The 17,568-nt window shown below is 35.3% G+C and overlaps 1 protein-coding gene across 1 annotated transcript in view; it reads left to right on the forward strand.

The window, feature by feature from the left end:
- LOC133200678 (sacsin-like) overlaps window positions 1-17,568 on the forward strand; it is a 110,271-nt gene that overhangs the window by 55,300 nt on the left and 37,403 nt on the right. Inside the window, exons 11-13 of the mRNA XM_061336445.1 lie at window positions 8,620-8,770; window positions 11,713-11,919; window positions 15,259-16,605. Coding sequence (XP_061192429.1) covers window positions 8,620-8,770; window positions 11,713-11,919; window positions 15,259-16,605 — 1,705 coding nt within the window. The remainder of the gene's footprint in view (window positions 1-8,619; window positions 8,771-11,712; window positions 11,920-15,258; window positions 16,606-17,568) is intronic.

The following is a 17,568-nucleotide window of genomic DNA, read 5'->3' on the forward strand; positions in this document are numbered from 1 at the left end:
TTAAACATACACACTCCCAAAGCAGGGTGAATAAACTTTATTTGAAATAGGAAGAGCATCAGTGACATCATTTATAACAAATAATGAGTCAGATTGAGACTTAGACTGATCCAGTTGATTTGAAGAACCTGATTACCTGAAATAGACAATACAGAAACTGAGAAAATTTGGATGATTATAAAGTTTTCAAACAAATAGCTTATGATGTATTCCATGCTTCAGAACAGACTTACTGATAATACCAAGGGGTAAAATTAATGAGTGTTAAGATCTGTAGTTTGGAGAGAAAAATCACAAAAAAATGAAAACCAGAGAAAATTAGTTCTTTTTTTTTTTTTAAAAAAAAAGGGGGGGGGGGTGAGAACCATAAATATATTTTACCACGGATATTTCCTGCTTCTGATTTTAATTGAAAATTTATTAACGTGTGTTTTCAGTAAAACAAAATTTTGACTCATTGATTTTTCACCTGGAATCTTTGTTTCAACTAAGAGGGATCCACTGGATCCATGATAACCATTTTCAAAATGATTCACTGGGAGCTATATTGATTGAGAAAGTGCTTCTGATAAATGCCTAGGTCACATTTAAGCTGATGGTCGAGCAACCAAATTTTTCTCGTATTGTTGGCTGAAAAAACATGATCGGCCAACACTAGTATTGTGCGATGCAGAGTAGCCACATTAATTCCTAGTAACACTGATGCTTTTAAAAGTAAAAATATTTAAAAGTCATTAAACAATTGCCTGATTGTCATTTGCTGGGCCCCAGTTTGTTTTCCACAGTCATCAGACTTTTATGAAAAAGCCAATTCCTTAATGTTGACCGACCAATGACCGACTTTAAAAACTGTCTGCCAGTTGTTGGACAATGATCAAAGGTTTGTTGACAGACTATTTAATGACTGCTTCAATTGAAGTAATCAGTGACCAATGCAGAAAAAATTATAACTTGGCCTAACTGACATAAAATTGATTGGTTGATTTTGATGAGAGGTCAAAATTGGGCAAGACAATGGTTGATGAACTGCTGTCACCCGAAGAATCCTATTTTTGCTTCAAAAGCCGTCAACTGTCGATTATTTTTGGAAATGTGACTAGGGTTAAAGTTAGAGGTATTGAGAGGCATTTGTCTAACATATTGCAACTGATAAAGCCAGTGGCATTGAATGGCATTTGTCTAAACCAGTGCATCAGTTATTGTCAGTGGCATTTGTCTAAGACAGTGCTTCTGGTATAGTCAGTGGCATTTTTCCAAGACAGTGCTTCTGGTATAGTCAGTGGCATTTGTCTAAGACCGTGCTTCTGCAGCATTTGTCTTTACATTATGCTCCTGGTAAAGTCAGTGGCATTTGTCCTAGACAAATAAAGCATTAACCTTGGTGGCTTAGATTGAATGATGTAGCCAAATATGGGTGAAGGGCTTTAAATTTAGACCTTTACTTCACAGTCAGAGCCATTGACTGTGACACGGGGCCTTCACCAGGATTTTAATTTTCATTCGAAAGATGCACAGCTTTCAATTTAAAGTGCATAGCACTTGGTGAAAGAACAGGTGCTTCCTATTTTTCATTGACTTGGGTTTGTCAAGACCTGGTCACCAGCCCTTTTTCCTTTCAATCAGGAGGCAAGCTCTATATGAACTGAGTTATGACAGTGATCCTAGAGAAATATGGTACTTCTTATAGAAATCTAAATATAGCTGCTACATACATTTTTGTGTCCCCTGCAAAGCAGAGCAACACTTCGAGATCACATTACTCGGCATCTCTCTATTCATCCATCCATCTGTCTGTCTGTCTGTCCATCTATCACACCTTATAACTTGAGAACTGTAAGATGTATGGATTTAATATTTTGCACATATATATTGGCACTATGACTTTTTGTAAAATACCATAATAAACCATATTGTGACCTTTGAACTTGACCTTTGACCTACTTCTCACAATACATGTTATTCATAAAGCCAATATACAGCTTATTTTTGACATTTAAGAGGTAAGTCACTGTTTGTCGTTAGTTATCATAAAAAATTCCAGCATGACAGTCCGCTTGACCTTGACCTTTGACCCCCTTTCCAAACTGAGAACAGTTAATTTAAAACTTTTTATAGCTCACCTGAGCTGAAAGCTCAAGTGAGCTTTTCTGATCACATTTTGTCTGTAGGCCGTCTGTCCGTCCGTCTGTAAACTTTTCACATTTTCAACTTCTTCTCCAGAACCACTGGGCCAATTTCAACCAAACTTGCCACAAAGCATCCTTGGGTGAAGGGGGTTCAAGTTTGTTCAAATTAAGGGCCACACCTTCTTCCAATGGGAGATAATTAAGAATTGGTGAAAATTTGGTGTCTTCTTTTAAAAATCTTCTTCTCAAGAACCATTGGGCCAAATAAGTTGAAACTTATGGGAAGCCTTCATTACATAGTGTAGATTCAATTTTGTTCAAATCATGACCCCCGGGGGTAGAGTGGGGCCACAATGAGGGATCAAAGTTTTACATAGGAATATATAGGAAAAATTCTTTAAAAATCTTCTTCTCAAGAACAACAAATCCACAATTAGTCATATTGATATGGAATCATCCTCAGGTAGTATAGATTCAAGTTTGTTCAAATCAAGACCCCTGGGGTAGGGTGGGGCCACAATGGGGATCAAAGATTTACATATGAATATATAGAAAAAAATCTTTAAAAATCTTCTTCCAAGAACAACAAAGCCACAATTAGTCATATTGATATGGAATCATCCTCAGGTATAAGTGTAGATTCAAGTTTGTTGAAATCAAGACCCCCAGGAGTAGGGTGGGGCCACAATGGGGGATCAAATTTTACATGGGAATATGTAGGAAAAATCTTTAAAAAATCTTTTCAAGAACAGGAAAGCCATGATTAGTCATATTGATAATGAAGCATCCCCAAGTATTGTAGATTCAAGTTTGTTCAAGGCATCCTCCAGTAGTAGGGTGGGACCATAGTGGGGGATCAAAGTTTAACAAAAGAATATATACAAGAAATATCTTTAAAAATCTTCTTCTCAAGAACAACAAAGCCATAATTAATCATATTGATATGGAAGCATCCTCAGGTAGTGTAGATTCAAGTTTGTTCAAATCATGATCCCCCTCCCCCCAGGGTAGGGTGGCAGACATCTTTAACATTCTGTTTTCAAGAACAGCAAAACCATGATTAGTTATATGAATATAGAAGCATCCTCAGAATGTTTAGATTCAATTTCATTCAAAACATGGCACCTGGGGATAGGGTATGCCTAGAACAGGCAATCAAAGCTTTACATATGAATATATAGGAGAAGAAATCTGCTAAAAAGTACTGCAGGGCCATATTGACTCAGGTGAGCTTTGTGGCCCATGGGCCTCTTGTTTTGGATATTGAGAAGCAAAGTTTTCATAACTAGCATATGTATCACATTTTTATGAGCTCATACAGTGTACTTTGAAACTGCATACCACACAAACTGAAATTTAAATATGAAAATACATTGGGATCGGTATACCAAAATGAATCGCACTTCAAATAACATTCTAGACTGACAGTTGCAGTAAAGACTTGGTTTTATTGGTTAATATTTATTTATTATAATTTCAATTTCACTATTCATTTAAGCTTTGAGCTAGGTTGGTGAATCATATTTTTATAGCTCACCTGAAGTGAAAGCTCAAGTGATCAAAATTTGTCCGTTGTCTGTCGTCGTCGTCATAAACTTTTCACATTTTCATCTTCTTCTCCAGAACCACTGGGCCAATTTCAACCATACTTGCCACAAAGTATCCTTGGGTAAAGGGGATTCAAGTTTATTCAAATGAAGGGCCATGCCTTCTTCCAAGGGGAGATAATTATGAATTCGGGAAAAATTAATGGCATCATTTAAAAATCTTCTTCTAAAGAACCACTATGCATGAAAATATGAAACTTACATGGAAGCATCCTAAGGTAGTGTCGAATCAAGTTTGTTCAAATCATGACCCCCAGGGGTAGGGTTGGGCCACAAAGGGTGATCAAAGTTCAACTTAAGAATACATAGGAAAAAAATCTTCTCAAGAACGGCAAAGCCACGATTGTTCTTATTTAAATGGAAGCATCCTCAGGTAGTGTAGATGCAAGTTTGTTCAAATCATCACCCCCATGGGTAGGGTGGGGCCACAATGGGCGATCAAAGTTTTGCATGGGAATACATAGGAAAAATCTTTAAAAATCTTCTTCTCAAGAACAGCAGAGCCATGATTGTTCATATTTATATGGAAGCATCCTCGGGTTGTTCATATTGATATGGAAGCATCTTCAGGTAGTGTAGATTCAAGTTTGTTCAAATCATGACCCCCAGGGGTAGGTTGGGGCTACAACAGGTGATCAAAGTTTTACATAGGAATATATAGGAAAAATTCTTTAAAAGTCTTCTTCTCAAGAACAGATAGACATGTTTAGTCATATTGATAGGATAGCATCCTCAGTTTTTTTGTTTTTTGTTTTTTTGTTTGTATGTTGTTTAATGTCCCTCTCGAGAATTTTTCACTCATATGGAGACGCCACCACTTGCCAGTGGAGAGCTGCAAATTTTGTCCTATACTCGGCACTTACGGCCATTAAGCAGTGAGGGATCTTTTTCGTGCCAGCACCTACTGTGACACGGGACCTCGATTTATACGGTCTCATCCGAAGGACCGGTCTCCACGTCCCACAGTGGGATTGGAACCCGCGAGGTAAGGATCAACTCCTTACTTCGCGACTATAGAGCAGATGCTCTAACCACTGTGCCACGTGGGCGACAGCATCCTCGGGTAGTGTAAATTCAAGTTTGTTCAAATCATGACCCCCAGGGGTAGGGTGGGGCCACAATGGGTGATCAAAGTTTTACATAGGAGCATCCTCAGGTAATGTAGATTCAAATTTGTTCAAATCACAGCCCCCTCCCCCCACCCCCACCCCCAAAGAATAGAGGGACCAAGAAGGGATCATAGTTATACAAAGAAGATTTCAATAAAAATTTTCTTCTTAAGAACAGCAAAGCCATTATTTGTCATATTAATTCAAAAGCATCCCTATGAAGTATAGATTCAAGTTAGTTCAAATCCCTCCCCCCTCCCCATAGCCACTTTCATATTTAAACTTTTGAAAACTGAACTGATTTCTGCTTTTTCCTAGCCGGAGTGCTCAGGTGAGCGATATGGCCCCAGCATGGGCTTCTTGTTAGTTAATTGTCACAGTTTATATGATAATTGCCATTCCATCGAAGTCTTTCTATCCAAGGGTTTTTTTTTGTTTTTGTTTTTTTTTTGCATGAACTATAATACTTATAACAAAAAATAATTGACCACTCTTAGATTTATTTACATCTTAATGATGCTATAAAGCAGATGACACATGCCTTCCTTGGAACACCCTGTGTAAGATTAAGTTACAACTAAAAAGGTCTTTTCATCTCCCCCTGTCTTTTATTGTCTGAGTCAAAAGGCAACACAAGTTAGTATAATTTCTTCATAAATTTAGTTTTAAAAGCTAAAATATTGGTGTGAAAATTAATTTGAAGTTTTGTCACTGAGACTTTGAAAAGTTTGAATAGAAAGTTTGAATAGATATGTAGTTGCTAGTTTTGAAAATTAAAGTTTCAAAATATTGTGAAAAGAACATGTTTTGAGAAATAAATTTATATACAGTAAATCATAATTCATGAGTACTGAATTTCTGTATTATTTTGGGAGACTGGTTTGACCTAAATATGATGTATATTTTTGTGTCACCTGCAGAGCAGAGCAACACTAAGGAATCACTTTACCCAGCATCTGTCTGTCTGTCGGTCTGTCACACCTTATATTTCGAGAACTGTAAGAGTTATGGACTGGGTATTTTGCACATATATTGCTTGGCACTATGGCTTTTGTAAAATACCATGGTTACCAACCCCATGACCCTTGAACTTGACCTTTTGATCTACTTTTCAAATTGGTTTATAATACTGATATACATCATATTTTTGGCATTTAAGAGATAAGTCTGTGCTATTTAGTGTGTGCACAGTTTGTCATAATGCATTATGAAAAATAAAAGCATTACAATGACCTAATTTTGGAATTTCATAATTGTATCTCAATATTTAGATACTAAGAGGCTTAAAATCATCACATTTTGTCAGTTGATGCATCTTAGGTCAACATAACTGTGTAAAGTAAGTCACAGTGACCTATTATTGGGTTTTCACACTTATTAACTCAATATTTAGGATACTAAGATGCTTAGAACCATCAAAATTATTTAGTTGACTCAAATTGTGTCAACCAAAAAGTAGGTCACAATGATCTAATTTTGGAATAAAACATTTTAAACAAAATATATATTTAAGATGATGAGAAGCTTGGAATGATCCGTCTTTGTCAGTTGATGTATCTTTGGTTCTCAGAATGTGTTAGTCAGAAAAAAATGTCATGGTGACCTACTTTTGAAATTTCAAAGCTTTATCTAAATATTTACGATATTATGAGGCTAAGCACAAGTAATAAAGTTGTACAATTTATCAGAAGAGTGATTCTAGGCCCATGGGGCTCTTGTCTGAATTTTGAGAAGCAGGGTTTTGATAATTAGCATTTATATTGCATGTTTATGAGCTCATGACACTGTACTTTAAAACTGTTTTGTACACAATTACTACACAAGCTGAAATTTCAAAACTATGAAAATACATCAGGATCAGTAATCTAAAATGTATCATTGAGGACTGAAAATTGTAGTAAAAACTGACAAAAAAAAAATTTTGAAGGATTTTTGGAAATGTATTATGAAATGATAAATGATTTCATTATTCATTTTAGTTATGAGGGTAGCGGAATCATATTTCTATTTGATTGTCAGATTCTGTCTTAAAATTTGTGGATTTTTTTTTTTTTTTGGCTATAATTTGCAGGCAAATACATAAACTATAATCCTAGTAGCAAATAAACAGGTAACCACCCTGACTCTTAGATTTATTTTCATCTTTAATGTTGCTAAAAGTAATTTATAGCTTTTTTAGGGGGTGGGTTGAGGGTGGGGAAGATATATTTCATTACCATATATTTTGAAGACTGTGAACAAAACATCTTGATTTTTTTAGGTCACCTGAGTCACTAAGGTGACCTATTGCTATCTGTTTTTGTCCATTGTCCCTTAACATTTGAAGATTTTTAGCTTCTTCTCTTGAACCACTAAACTAATTTCAACCAATTTTGGCATAAAGCATATAAGAGTGAAGGGGAACAAAAATTGTGAATTTTATTGTCCCTGCCACCCTGGGGTAGTGTAGATTCAAATTTGTTCAAATCATGACCCCTGGGGGTAGGGTCGGGCCACTATGGGGGATCAAAGTTTTACATAAGAATATACATGTATAGGAAAAAATCCTTAAAAGTCTTCTTCTCAATAAGAAAAAAGGCATATTTAGTCATATTGATAGGAAAGCATCCTCAGATAGTGTAGATTCAAGTTTGTTCAAATAATGACCCCTGGAGGTAGGGTGGGGCCACAACGGGGAATCATAGATTTACATTGGAATATATAGGAAAAAACTTGAAAAATCTTCTTCTCAAGAACAGCAATTAGCCATGATTAGTTTTATAGCTATGGAAGCATTCGCAGGTAGTGTAGATTCAAATCTGTTCAAAACATGAACCCCAGGGGTAGGGTGGGGCTGCAATGGGGGATCAAAAGTTTTACATAGGAATATACAGGAAAAAACTTTTTAAAACCTTCTTCTCAAGAACAGCAAAGCCATGTTTTGTCATATTGATATGGGAGCATCTTCAGGTAGTGTAGATTCAAATTTGTTCAAATCATAACCCCCCAGGGATAAGGTGGGGCCACAATGGGAGATCAAAGTTTTACATAGGAATATATAGGAAAAAATCTTCTCAAGAACAGAAAAGCTATGTTTAGTCATATTGATATGGAAGCTTCCTCAGGTAGTGTAGATTCAAGTTTGTTCAAATGATGACCCCCCTCCCCACACTCTTGGGGGAGGGGGGTGTAGCGATGGGCCACAATTGGGGATCAAATTTTTAACAAGGGAATATATAGGAAAAAATCTTTAAAAATCTGCTGCTCAAGAACAGCAAAGCCATTTGTTATATTGATATGGAAGCATCCTCAGGTAGTTTAAAATTCAAGCCCCCCACCCCCCACCCCATTTAAACTTTTCAGTACTGAACTGATTTGTGCTTTTTCCTAGCCAATGCCCTTAGGTGAGCGATGTGGCCCTTGGGCCTCTTGTTTATCCCTGTATGTCTGTCTGTCTGGCCGTACAAAATGTCAACTTCCTGTTTATCCATGCATCTGTCCATACCAAATTTCCAGTCGCAGTTTTTTCCAGCAATTTTTCATCACAGATGCTTGATATATTCACATAGAGCATATATTCACATCTGAGTGGGGCATTACTAGTGAGCATTGACTCACAGACTTCTTGTTTTTCTTGTATTTGGTCTAGAATGTAACAATGTGTTCAGCAATCATAGAATTGTAAATAAATAGAGAAAAGTAAAGGAAATCTCAAAGCTTAATATAAGCTTTAAATATATATATTTTGATATAAATGAATCTCTCTTCATGTGTTATCCATTTTCTATTTGCTTTTAGGGACCAGCTCTATGTACATTCAATGATGGTGTCTTCACTGAAAAAGATTGGAAAGGCATTAAAACAATTTATGTCAGCTTGAAAGAAAAAGATGATACCTTTAAGATTGGACGATTTGGAGTTGGGTTCAAATCAGTATTTCATCTTACAGGTACACATTTGTCTCCACAACAAAGTTGTGTAGAGGAAGTAGGTTTAAACTGGAAGTACTCTGTTTATTCTTCTGTTTGCATGCATGTCTGTTTATGTAGAGGCAATGTTAAGGTCAGCTTTTAAATCAGTCCCTCCTATCATCAAGAGGTGTCCACAATAAAAAAAACTTGCATAGATATATATGGAACATTGATGGATACTTTTTGGGATGGATACTCTTGAAGATGTATCTAACCTACATATTGTGTTCCCTTGACTCTGAAAAAGTTAAGACTGAAATGAGATTTGTTCCCAGATTATCATTATTAATATAGAAACAGACTTGTACTTAAAAGTGATACATCTGTGGATTCTATGGGTAAATGCTTCATCTATCTACCGTATTCAAGTGAAGTACATTATACAATACACATACATTAACTGGGTTTGAGAGCGACATGTGTTTTGTCGGACCCAAGAACCAAACTGTTTGTCTGAGGCCATTAGGCCGAAGGCATACAGTTTGGTTTGAGGGGTCAACAAAACCCATTTTGCACGAGAACACAGTCAATAAATGTTTTCTTATACCTTTTATTTACTTATTTATATTTTGTTTGACATACATGTATCTTGTGCTGGCTTCCATCATGCAAATTAGTAAATTACTGCAGTTAAACTCTGTCAATTCCATCAATGTTGAACACCAATGAATGCAAATGAGATTTAACTGGTCCCGCCCACAGTGTGACGCAAGTGGTCCAATATCTCATCAACAGGTCCAATATCTCACTCCATATCAAACATCACTCTTTTTATGACAGCTCAGTAAAACATAGGAAATATTACTAGATGTTTTTTAATATAGATTTTTACAGGAACCAATTTTTGAAGGTTTAACAATTTAGTGTATTCAACTTGTCATAAGGTGTATACAAACCAAACATGCGTCCATGGTGTATCAATCTTAATGTTCTGTCTGATGATGCTAGATTCAGAGGCTACATCTTATGTATGAAATATATAGTCACACCTCATTTATCCAGACACCTGTTTCTGAGCAAATTGTTCAGGTTAATGAATCATCCAGATTAATAAAACATACTTGGTATATATAAGTACAAATTGTTCCCATAAATGCATCTAGAATATTTGCATCTGAATTAATGAGGATTAATGATCCTCCACTGTACTTCATGTGTGATTACAGTGTAGGCATGTTTGTAACTTATACAGTTTTGATATGCATGATCATATTTCAGTTTGTTGCACATGGAAAGAAAGGACTTATGACAATAATGCATTAGTTGTGTATCATAAATAGTATGAATAAAAATAATGCAACCAGATGTTTAACCATATCAAAGGCCTTGGTTCTTAGCAGGAAAAAAAAGAATTTTATTCTTTCATTATATTTTGTTTTATAAACTTTGAACTCAGTAAACGGAATACAGTTTTAGCTCACCTAAGCTGAAAGCTCAAGACTAGTGAGCTTTTCTGATCACATTTTATATGTACGTAATCCACTAGTCCATCTGTCTGTAAACTTTCAACATTTTCACTTTTTCTTTAGAACCACTGAGCCAATTTCAACCAAGCTTGGGTGTAGGGGATTTAAGTTTATGCAAATGAAGGACCATACCCTATTTCAAGGGGAGATAATTAAGAAATAGCAAAAATATAGTGACATCTTTAAAAAATCTTTTCCTCAGGAACCACTGGACAAGAAAAGATGAAACTTATGTGAAAGTTTCATTACATAGTGTAGAATCAATTTTGTTCAAATCATGACACCCAGGGGTAGGAAGGGGCCAAAACAGGAGAACAAAGTTTTACATTGGAATGTATAGGAAAAAATCTTGAGTCTTTACCAAAAGCCACAAAGTCAAGGCCGAAGGCCAGAAAAATTGGCTTGGAATCAGTAAAATTGAAAATCAGATACTGGTAATTAAAAAATTCTTCTCAAGAACAGCAGAGCTCATATAGTTATATTGATATGGAAGATCCCCAGGTAATGTACATTCAAGTTTTTTTAATTCATTACCCCCAGGGGTAGGGTGGGGCCAAATAGGAGATCAAGGTTATAGATAGGAATACATAGAAAACTAAAAATTTCTTTCTCAAGGTCAGCAGAGCTATCATTATAGTAATATCAATATGGAAGCATCTTTAGGTGGTGTAGATTGAATTTTTTTTTTTAAATTGTAGACTCCCCCCTTCAGGGGTTGAGTGGGGCTACAATATGAGATCAAAATTTTACTCAAAATATAAAGGGAGAATTCTTTAAAAATCTTCTTTTTATAAACAGCAAAGCCATGATTAGTCATATTGATGTAATAAAAGCATCCTCAGGTAGTGTAGATTTCAATTTTGTTCAATTCAAGACCTCAAGGGAATAGGGTGGGGCCACAATATGAGATTAAAGTTTTCATAAGAATATATGGGAGGAAAAATCTACTAATGATAGAAGAACAGCAGGGCCATCGTGACTCAGATGAGCATTGTGGTCTAAAGGGCCTTTTGTTTTTGTCATGGGGCAAGGCATTCATGCCCTAAGAACATATTTCTAGTTTAGCTAGGTCACAAGTAAGTAAGTAAAACAGTGCTAAAGAAATGCAAAAATCTAGCGACAATGATGGCTCATATTTTAGAATATTCATAGAAAAAGTTACAGAAATATAGAAGGTGAAGATAACAAACGGTAATCAGTTTCATAAATCCAGTAAAGAAATCAACTCAAAAACATGAACCCCTGGTATCTTCAGAGATCTGAAGTCAGGGATTTAATGCCTAGGATGATCAGTAAGCTAAGTTGCTAGACAAAATACAACCTAATGATAGGTATGATACTAAACGATATTAAGTTGACAGTTTAGAACCATGGGAATTTTTTTTTTTGTTCTTGGGGCTCTTGTGTGACTTACATGTAGATATTTCATCTTAACTTTTTCCACTAATTTATAGATACACCTGTCATTATAAGTGGAGATCGGCTGTTGATTATTGACCCAACCAGTACCCCAGAAAGGGTTTGCCACAATGTCACCTTCAAGAAGCTTACCTCAAGGTACAGAAACACCCTATGGCCAGTACTGAGGAAGGTCCTCAATTTGGACAAAGGAGGCATTTTTGGATTCAATACATCTAATGTGAAGGAAGAACATTTTCCAAGTATGTCAGAAAAGATTTTTATGCCCCCGTATCGAAGATTCGGGGGTATATAGTTTTTGCCCTGTCCAACCATCTGTCTATCTGTTTGTCCGCAAAAACTTTAACCTTGCCCATAACTTTTGATTGGTTGGAGCTATGGTTTTCAAATTTCACATGTGTATTCCTTGTGATAAGACCTTTCTTTGGGTACCACCATATTTGACCTTTTGACCTTGAACTTGGAGTTTGACCCAGTTTTGCAAAATTTTATGAGACTTTAACCTTGGCCATACCTTTTGAACAATTAGAGCTTTCATATTTCACATGTATAATCCTTGTGATAAGACATTCCTTTGGATACCAACAACTTTGACCTTTTGACCTTGACCTAGGAGTTTGACCTACTTTTGAAAAACTTTAACCTTGGCTATAACTTTTGAACGGTTGATGCTAGGGCTTTCATACTTCACATGTGTAATCCTTGTGACAAGCCCTTCCTTTGGATACCAACAACTTTGACCCTTTGACCTTGACCTTGGAGTTTGACCTACTTTTGAAAAACTTAAACCTTGGCCATAACTTTTGAACGGTTGGTGCTAGGGCTTTGATACTTCACATATGTAATTCTTGTGACAAGACCTTTCTTTGGATCTACTTTTGAAAAACTTAAACCTTGGTCATAACTTTTGAACGATTGGTGCTATTTCACCTGTGTATTTCTTGGGAAAAGACCTTTCCTTGGTCACCATTAATTGTGAATTTGACCTTGACCTTGATGTTTGACATACTTTTGAAAAAACTTTAACCTTTTCCATATCTATTCAATGGTTGCTGGTAGGCTTTCATATTTCACAGGTTTATTCTTCAAGAAAAAACCTAACTTTGGGTACCAACATATTTGATTTGCATTTGAGAAGGTTTAACCTTTGCTATAAGTTGGCATAAGGGGGCATCAGTGTTTCACAAACACATCTTGTTTTGAATTGCCTCACACTCGTGAAAATATCAAAAAATCCTGTCCCACTCATGAAATAAATTCCATATTCATCTACAAAATATTAAATTTTCTGTTTAGTACATTTTCTTAGATTTTTCCTTTGCCTCTGTCTTCTCATAACACAGTGTCATAGGGTGTGATGTCATAGTTGAGAGGTTGAGACGTCATAGCTATAAGCGATTGCAAGATTGAAAAACATTGTAAACCTTTATTTTAAATGACATGTTTGGAAAACCTTTACAGTTTAACTATCTGTTAGGATGGCTCATTAACTCTATCTTATAACAGGCCAGGGAATTTTTTTTAAGAAACATTCTTCGTGAAGAGAAGGAAAATTGTAAGTTTTGCCACATTTCTGTTATTCTCACACTGTGAGAATACCATTTTGATATCCTTTCACACTGTGTCAGAATATTACTTTTTATTCAGTAAATAAATTACGGTATTTCACTGTTGAAAATGTAATAAAATTCTCATTTTTAAGGGCAATTTTTCATAAGGTCATTTTTTTAAATTGTTTATTTGTTTAGACTTTTTTCCAAAAAAAAGAGTTATTTTTAAAAAAAAAAAACCATTAAAAGACACATTTTCTTATTAGAATTTAACCCCCCTTCCCCCCCCCCCCCCCCTTTCCAAAAAAAATTATGAGTTAGTAAAATTTTATGTTTATAAAGCTAACTTAAATTGAACTGACAAGCTGTATTCTTAATATTAATTTTTCCCAAAAAAGTGTTTAACACAATTTTAATATCGAATTTACTGACTGTAAAGGATTATATTCTGTAGTGGCCAGTATCTGCCCCCAAAATAAAACTTTGATGGAGAAATCTTTAATTATGTTCTAAACCAGTAGGATATTTGCAGACTTCAAAGCATTAAATATTTTTATCAACTATGACATCATTAGTTAGATATGACGTCAATAAAATGACGTAAATTCCAAATTGCAATGATTTTGAGAGAAAATAGTGTATTTTACGTCGGTATTTTGATTGGAAATTATCGAGCGCAGGTCTGCTCAGACTAGATCTTTTGATATAATGTGTAGAATGATAATATCAATGACATATGTGAATATGGTACCTGAGCAAGCTTGCGCTCTATAAATACTATAGTCAAATTTGAACAAACTCTGTGCATTTTGGCCTCTATTTTAAAAATAAGGGAAATCCAAATAGTTTGTGATGTCACAGAGACAAGAAAAGCCAACTAATTTTTCCAATTTCATAATATATTGTCTTAATTTGGATTATTTTATACAATATATGCACTTTTGCTCATTTCAAGAGATTTTCAAAATTTGACTATTATGGGGGCCGGAATACGCCCTTACCGTATATAGTTCTTTACAGATTTTTTGTGCAGTGATGCATAACTTTTCTCATCAGTCATCCGTGTGAATTCACGAGATTTTCAAGCCACATGTATTGCATGTACAAGCGGTAATTATGGTTTATACTTAGAATTAAATTTTCTAGGTATGAAAAGCTGCATATCATGACATATACACCCCAGACTCCTTGAAATTAATATACAGTGAGTTTGTTTACACACACAACTGAAAATCAAAGTATTCAGTGAGAATTATACTTGACAAGATGTGATAAATTTATATCAATTTCTTGAACACACTTTAAAGCTAGTACACTGGTAAAGAGAGTTATTTGTACAGTGAATTGTTTCAAAACTAGAAATCTATCGCAATAACTGAAATCTATTGTGTATGAGTGCTAATTTGCATCAATTTTTTTTTTGTCTTGGACACTTGCAAGATCAAATTATTAAACAAATTCAGTTTTTTATACATATAAACAAAAACCAATATTAATTTTTTTTAATACAAAAATAATCCATGTTCAGTAAAATTTTGATATAAACTATATTTGTGCATACTGTAATATTTTATTACTTGAAGGGTGCTGATTAAAACTTAACTCATCAATTATTCGGTAAGTCAACACACACAGGTAAACACCTAATTACAGATCACTAACGGTCATGTCATTGTTTTCATAGCAATTCACACTTGTCGATATGTCCAAAGTCAATTGACTGGATTAATGAAGCCATTTTCATTGAAAAATAATGCTTCATTGTAAAAATCGGCCATCTGGATCCGGAATGCAAATTTCCAGATTATTGAGACAAAATAATGTTAGAAAAATCAGTTCCCCCAAAAAATCGTTCGAATTATCAGCATACGGATAAATGAGGCTTCTCTGTATATCTATTATTTAGTTGTCTCCTTAAGCAGAGGCCCCTTTTTATGTATGAAAGACATAAACAATGTGTTTTGAGTGCTGAATGAATGGCACTATCTACAGAATGGGAGTTTATTAAATATGTTTTGAATTTCTTGACAGATACTTTGTTTTGGTTCCCTTTGAGAAAAGCACCATCCACCCTCCTGGAAAAGATTTACCTTCCCTCAAGAATGATGGAACTGATAGAATCATTCAGAAGAGAGGCAGACACAACTCTGCTGTTTCTTCGATACATCAGCTCAATCACAATAATGGAAAACAGGGACAGTGTATTGTATAAAGTGACTATAGAGGGAACTGATGATTCAAAAGACAATTTCTCTGACTTACGCAAATATACAAGAGATTGGTTAAAGTACGCAAATTCAAAACCAGAAGATTCCCAAAGTATTGCATACAATGCCCTGGTAATCACCAAGAATGGAAAAGAGGATTCAGCAAAGAAAGCAGTGTTCAAAATTGTCAATTTTTACCAAGGCACAAAGGAAATGTCCCAAGGTCTCAAAGAATTGTCAGAAGATGGAGATAATGCACCATTTGTTGGAGTAGCATATCCTCTACAGATGGAGGAATCATTTAATGCTCATGTGTTCTGTTTTCTGCCTTTGCCTTTTCAGTCCAGTAGTTTGACCAATCTGCCTGTACATGTGAACGGGTTTTTTAACCTGGATCCAGCACGAGATCATGTTTTACATGCCACAGCAGGGCAGGTTGGAAAGAGAGATAAAAACATAGAATGGAATGAGCGACTGATTAAAGAAGTAATATCTCAAGCGTATATAAAGCTGATCGAGGATCTTCTCAAGGAAGGTAGTCCACGAGAGATTGTCTATCGCTGTTTACCTGATGTTCAGAAAGTTGATAGTGCATTGTGGAAACTCCTCCTTCAGCCTGTCATGGAAAGTGTCCTACGAATGAATATCTTCCAGACTGAGAAGCAGGAGAAAACTTGGGTTAGTTTTGAACAGGCTGTATTTGATGTTTTTGTTGACAGAGAAAGAGAAGTAGCAGAGAAAACAAAGGATGTAGTGATAGAATTGATCAAAGAGTACAGTGAAAACTTAGTCATATTGCCAAAGCATTTGAGAATTTTAGTGGAGTCACATACAGAGTACAGATTTCTACCTGAAATCCAGCCAAAGGTTATTAACACAGAATATGTAGCCAATCTTTTGCTCAAAGATCACAGATATAAAGAGAAGAATAGATCCACCAAAGTAGTACTTCTGGGTTACTTCTTAGAATACGGTCATCAAGAAGTATGGAAACAACTGGAACTGTTGCCAACAAATGACAAGACCCACTTTATGTCTCTAATATCCAAAAGAACACTGTATTTGTGCTCAGAAAGCGAAGCTGACTTATTCCCAGAGTTAGAAAAACAATTGCTGTCTGATTTGAGAGAAGACATGAAAGCCAAATTGATGACAATTCAAATTCATACAAGTAGGTGATGATTAGGCAAGTACTTGTTAGCTCTTCTGAATCAAAGGCTCATAGAGCTAATGCTGTCAACATTTGTGTGGTGTGTGTCAACTTTTCAGAATATGCGCCATATCTCAAAACCCCCAATTTTTGTCAATTCGTCATAGAGTATCCTTGGGCCAAGGGCTCTCTTTTATACTAAAAGTAGGAATGTGACCCTTAAACAAGGGGAGATAATTAGGGAAATAAAAACAAGATTATCACCAAACTTGCACACATGAATGAGGATATGTTGTAGATTAAAACTTTTTCAAGGCATCACACTAAGGCAAAAGGTGTGGTCTCAAGGTCACTTCTAAGTTGACCAAAATTTATGTTTTATTAAAACTTTGATAGTTTGCCTACTCTAAGGCCTGGGATCATCAAATCTTATCAGTTGATGCATCTTAGGACCTCATATCATGTTGACTTAAAAGTAGGTCATGGTGACCTACTTTTTAAAAATTTTGCAGGTATTCATTTTCAGTTTGATTTTGATGCATAACTTGGACACTTTGAAGCCTATGATCATCAAAACTTGCCAATTTATGCATCATGGGGCCGTAAAATGTGTCAACCCAAAAGTAGGTCACCATGACATACTTTCTGAATTTTATAGCTAATCATTTTCTAAACATTTAAGGTTGGATACTAAGAGGTTTAGAATCATCAGACATTGTAAGTTGATGCACCTTGGGGCTTTAACAATATTTATCAAAGAGTAGGTCACAGTGAACTACTTTTTTGAATTTTGCAGGTATTCATTTTCAAATTGGTTAAGAGGCATATTTTGAACACTTTGAAGCCTAGGATCATCAAACTTTGTAAGTTGATGCATAATGGATCCTCATAGTGTGTCAACCAAAAAGTAGGTCACTGACCTACTTTTGGAATTTCATGGTTATATTTCAATATTTCAGATACTACTTGGCTTAGAATCATCAA

Source organism: Saccostrea echinata, unplaced genomic scaffold (genome assembly GCF_033153115.1).
Source record: "Saccostrea echinata isolate AGI-Se365-2 ecotype Australia unplaced genomic scaffold, CSIRO_AGI_Sech_v1 ptg000041l, whole genome shotgun sequence".
NCBI classification, from domain to species: domain Eukaryota; kingdom Metazoa; phylum Mollusca; class Bivalvia; order Ostreida; family Ostreidae; genus Saccostrea; species Saccostrea echinata.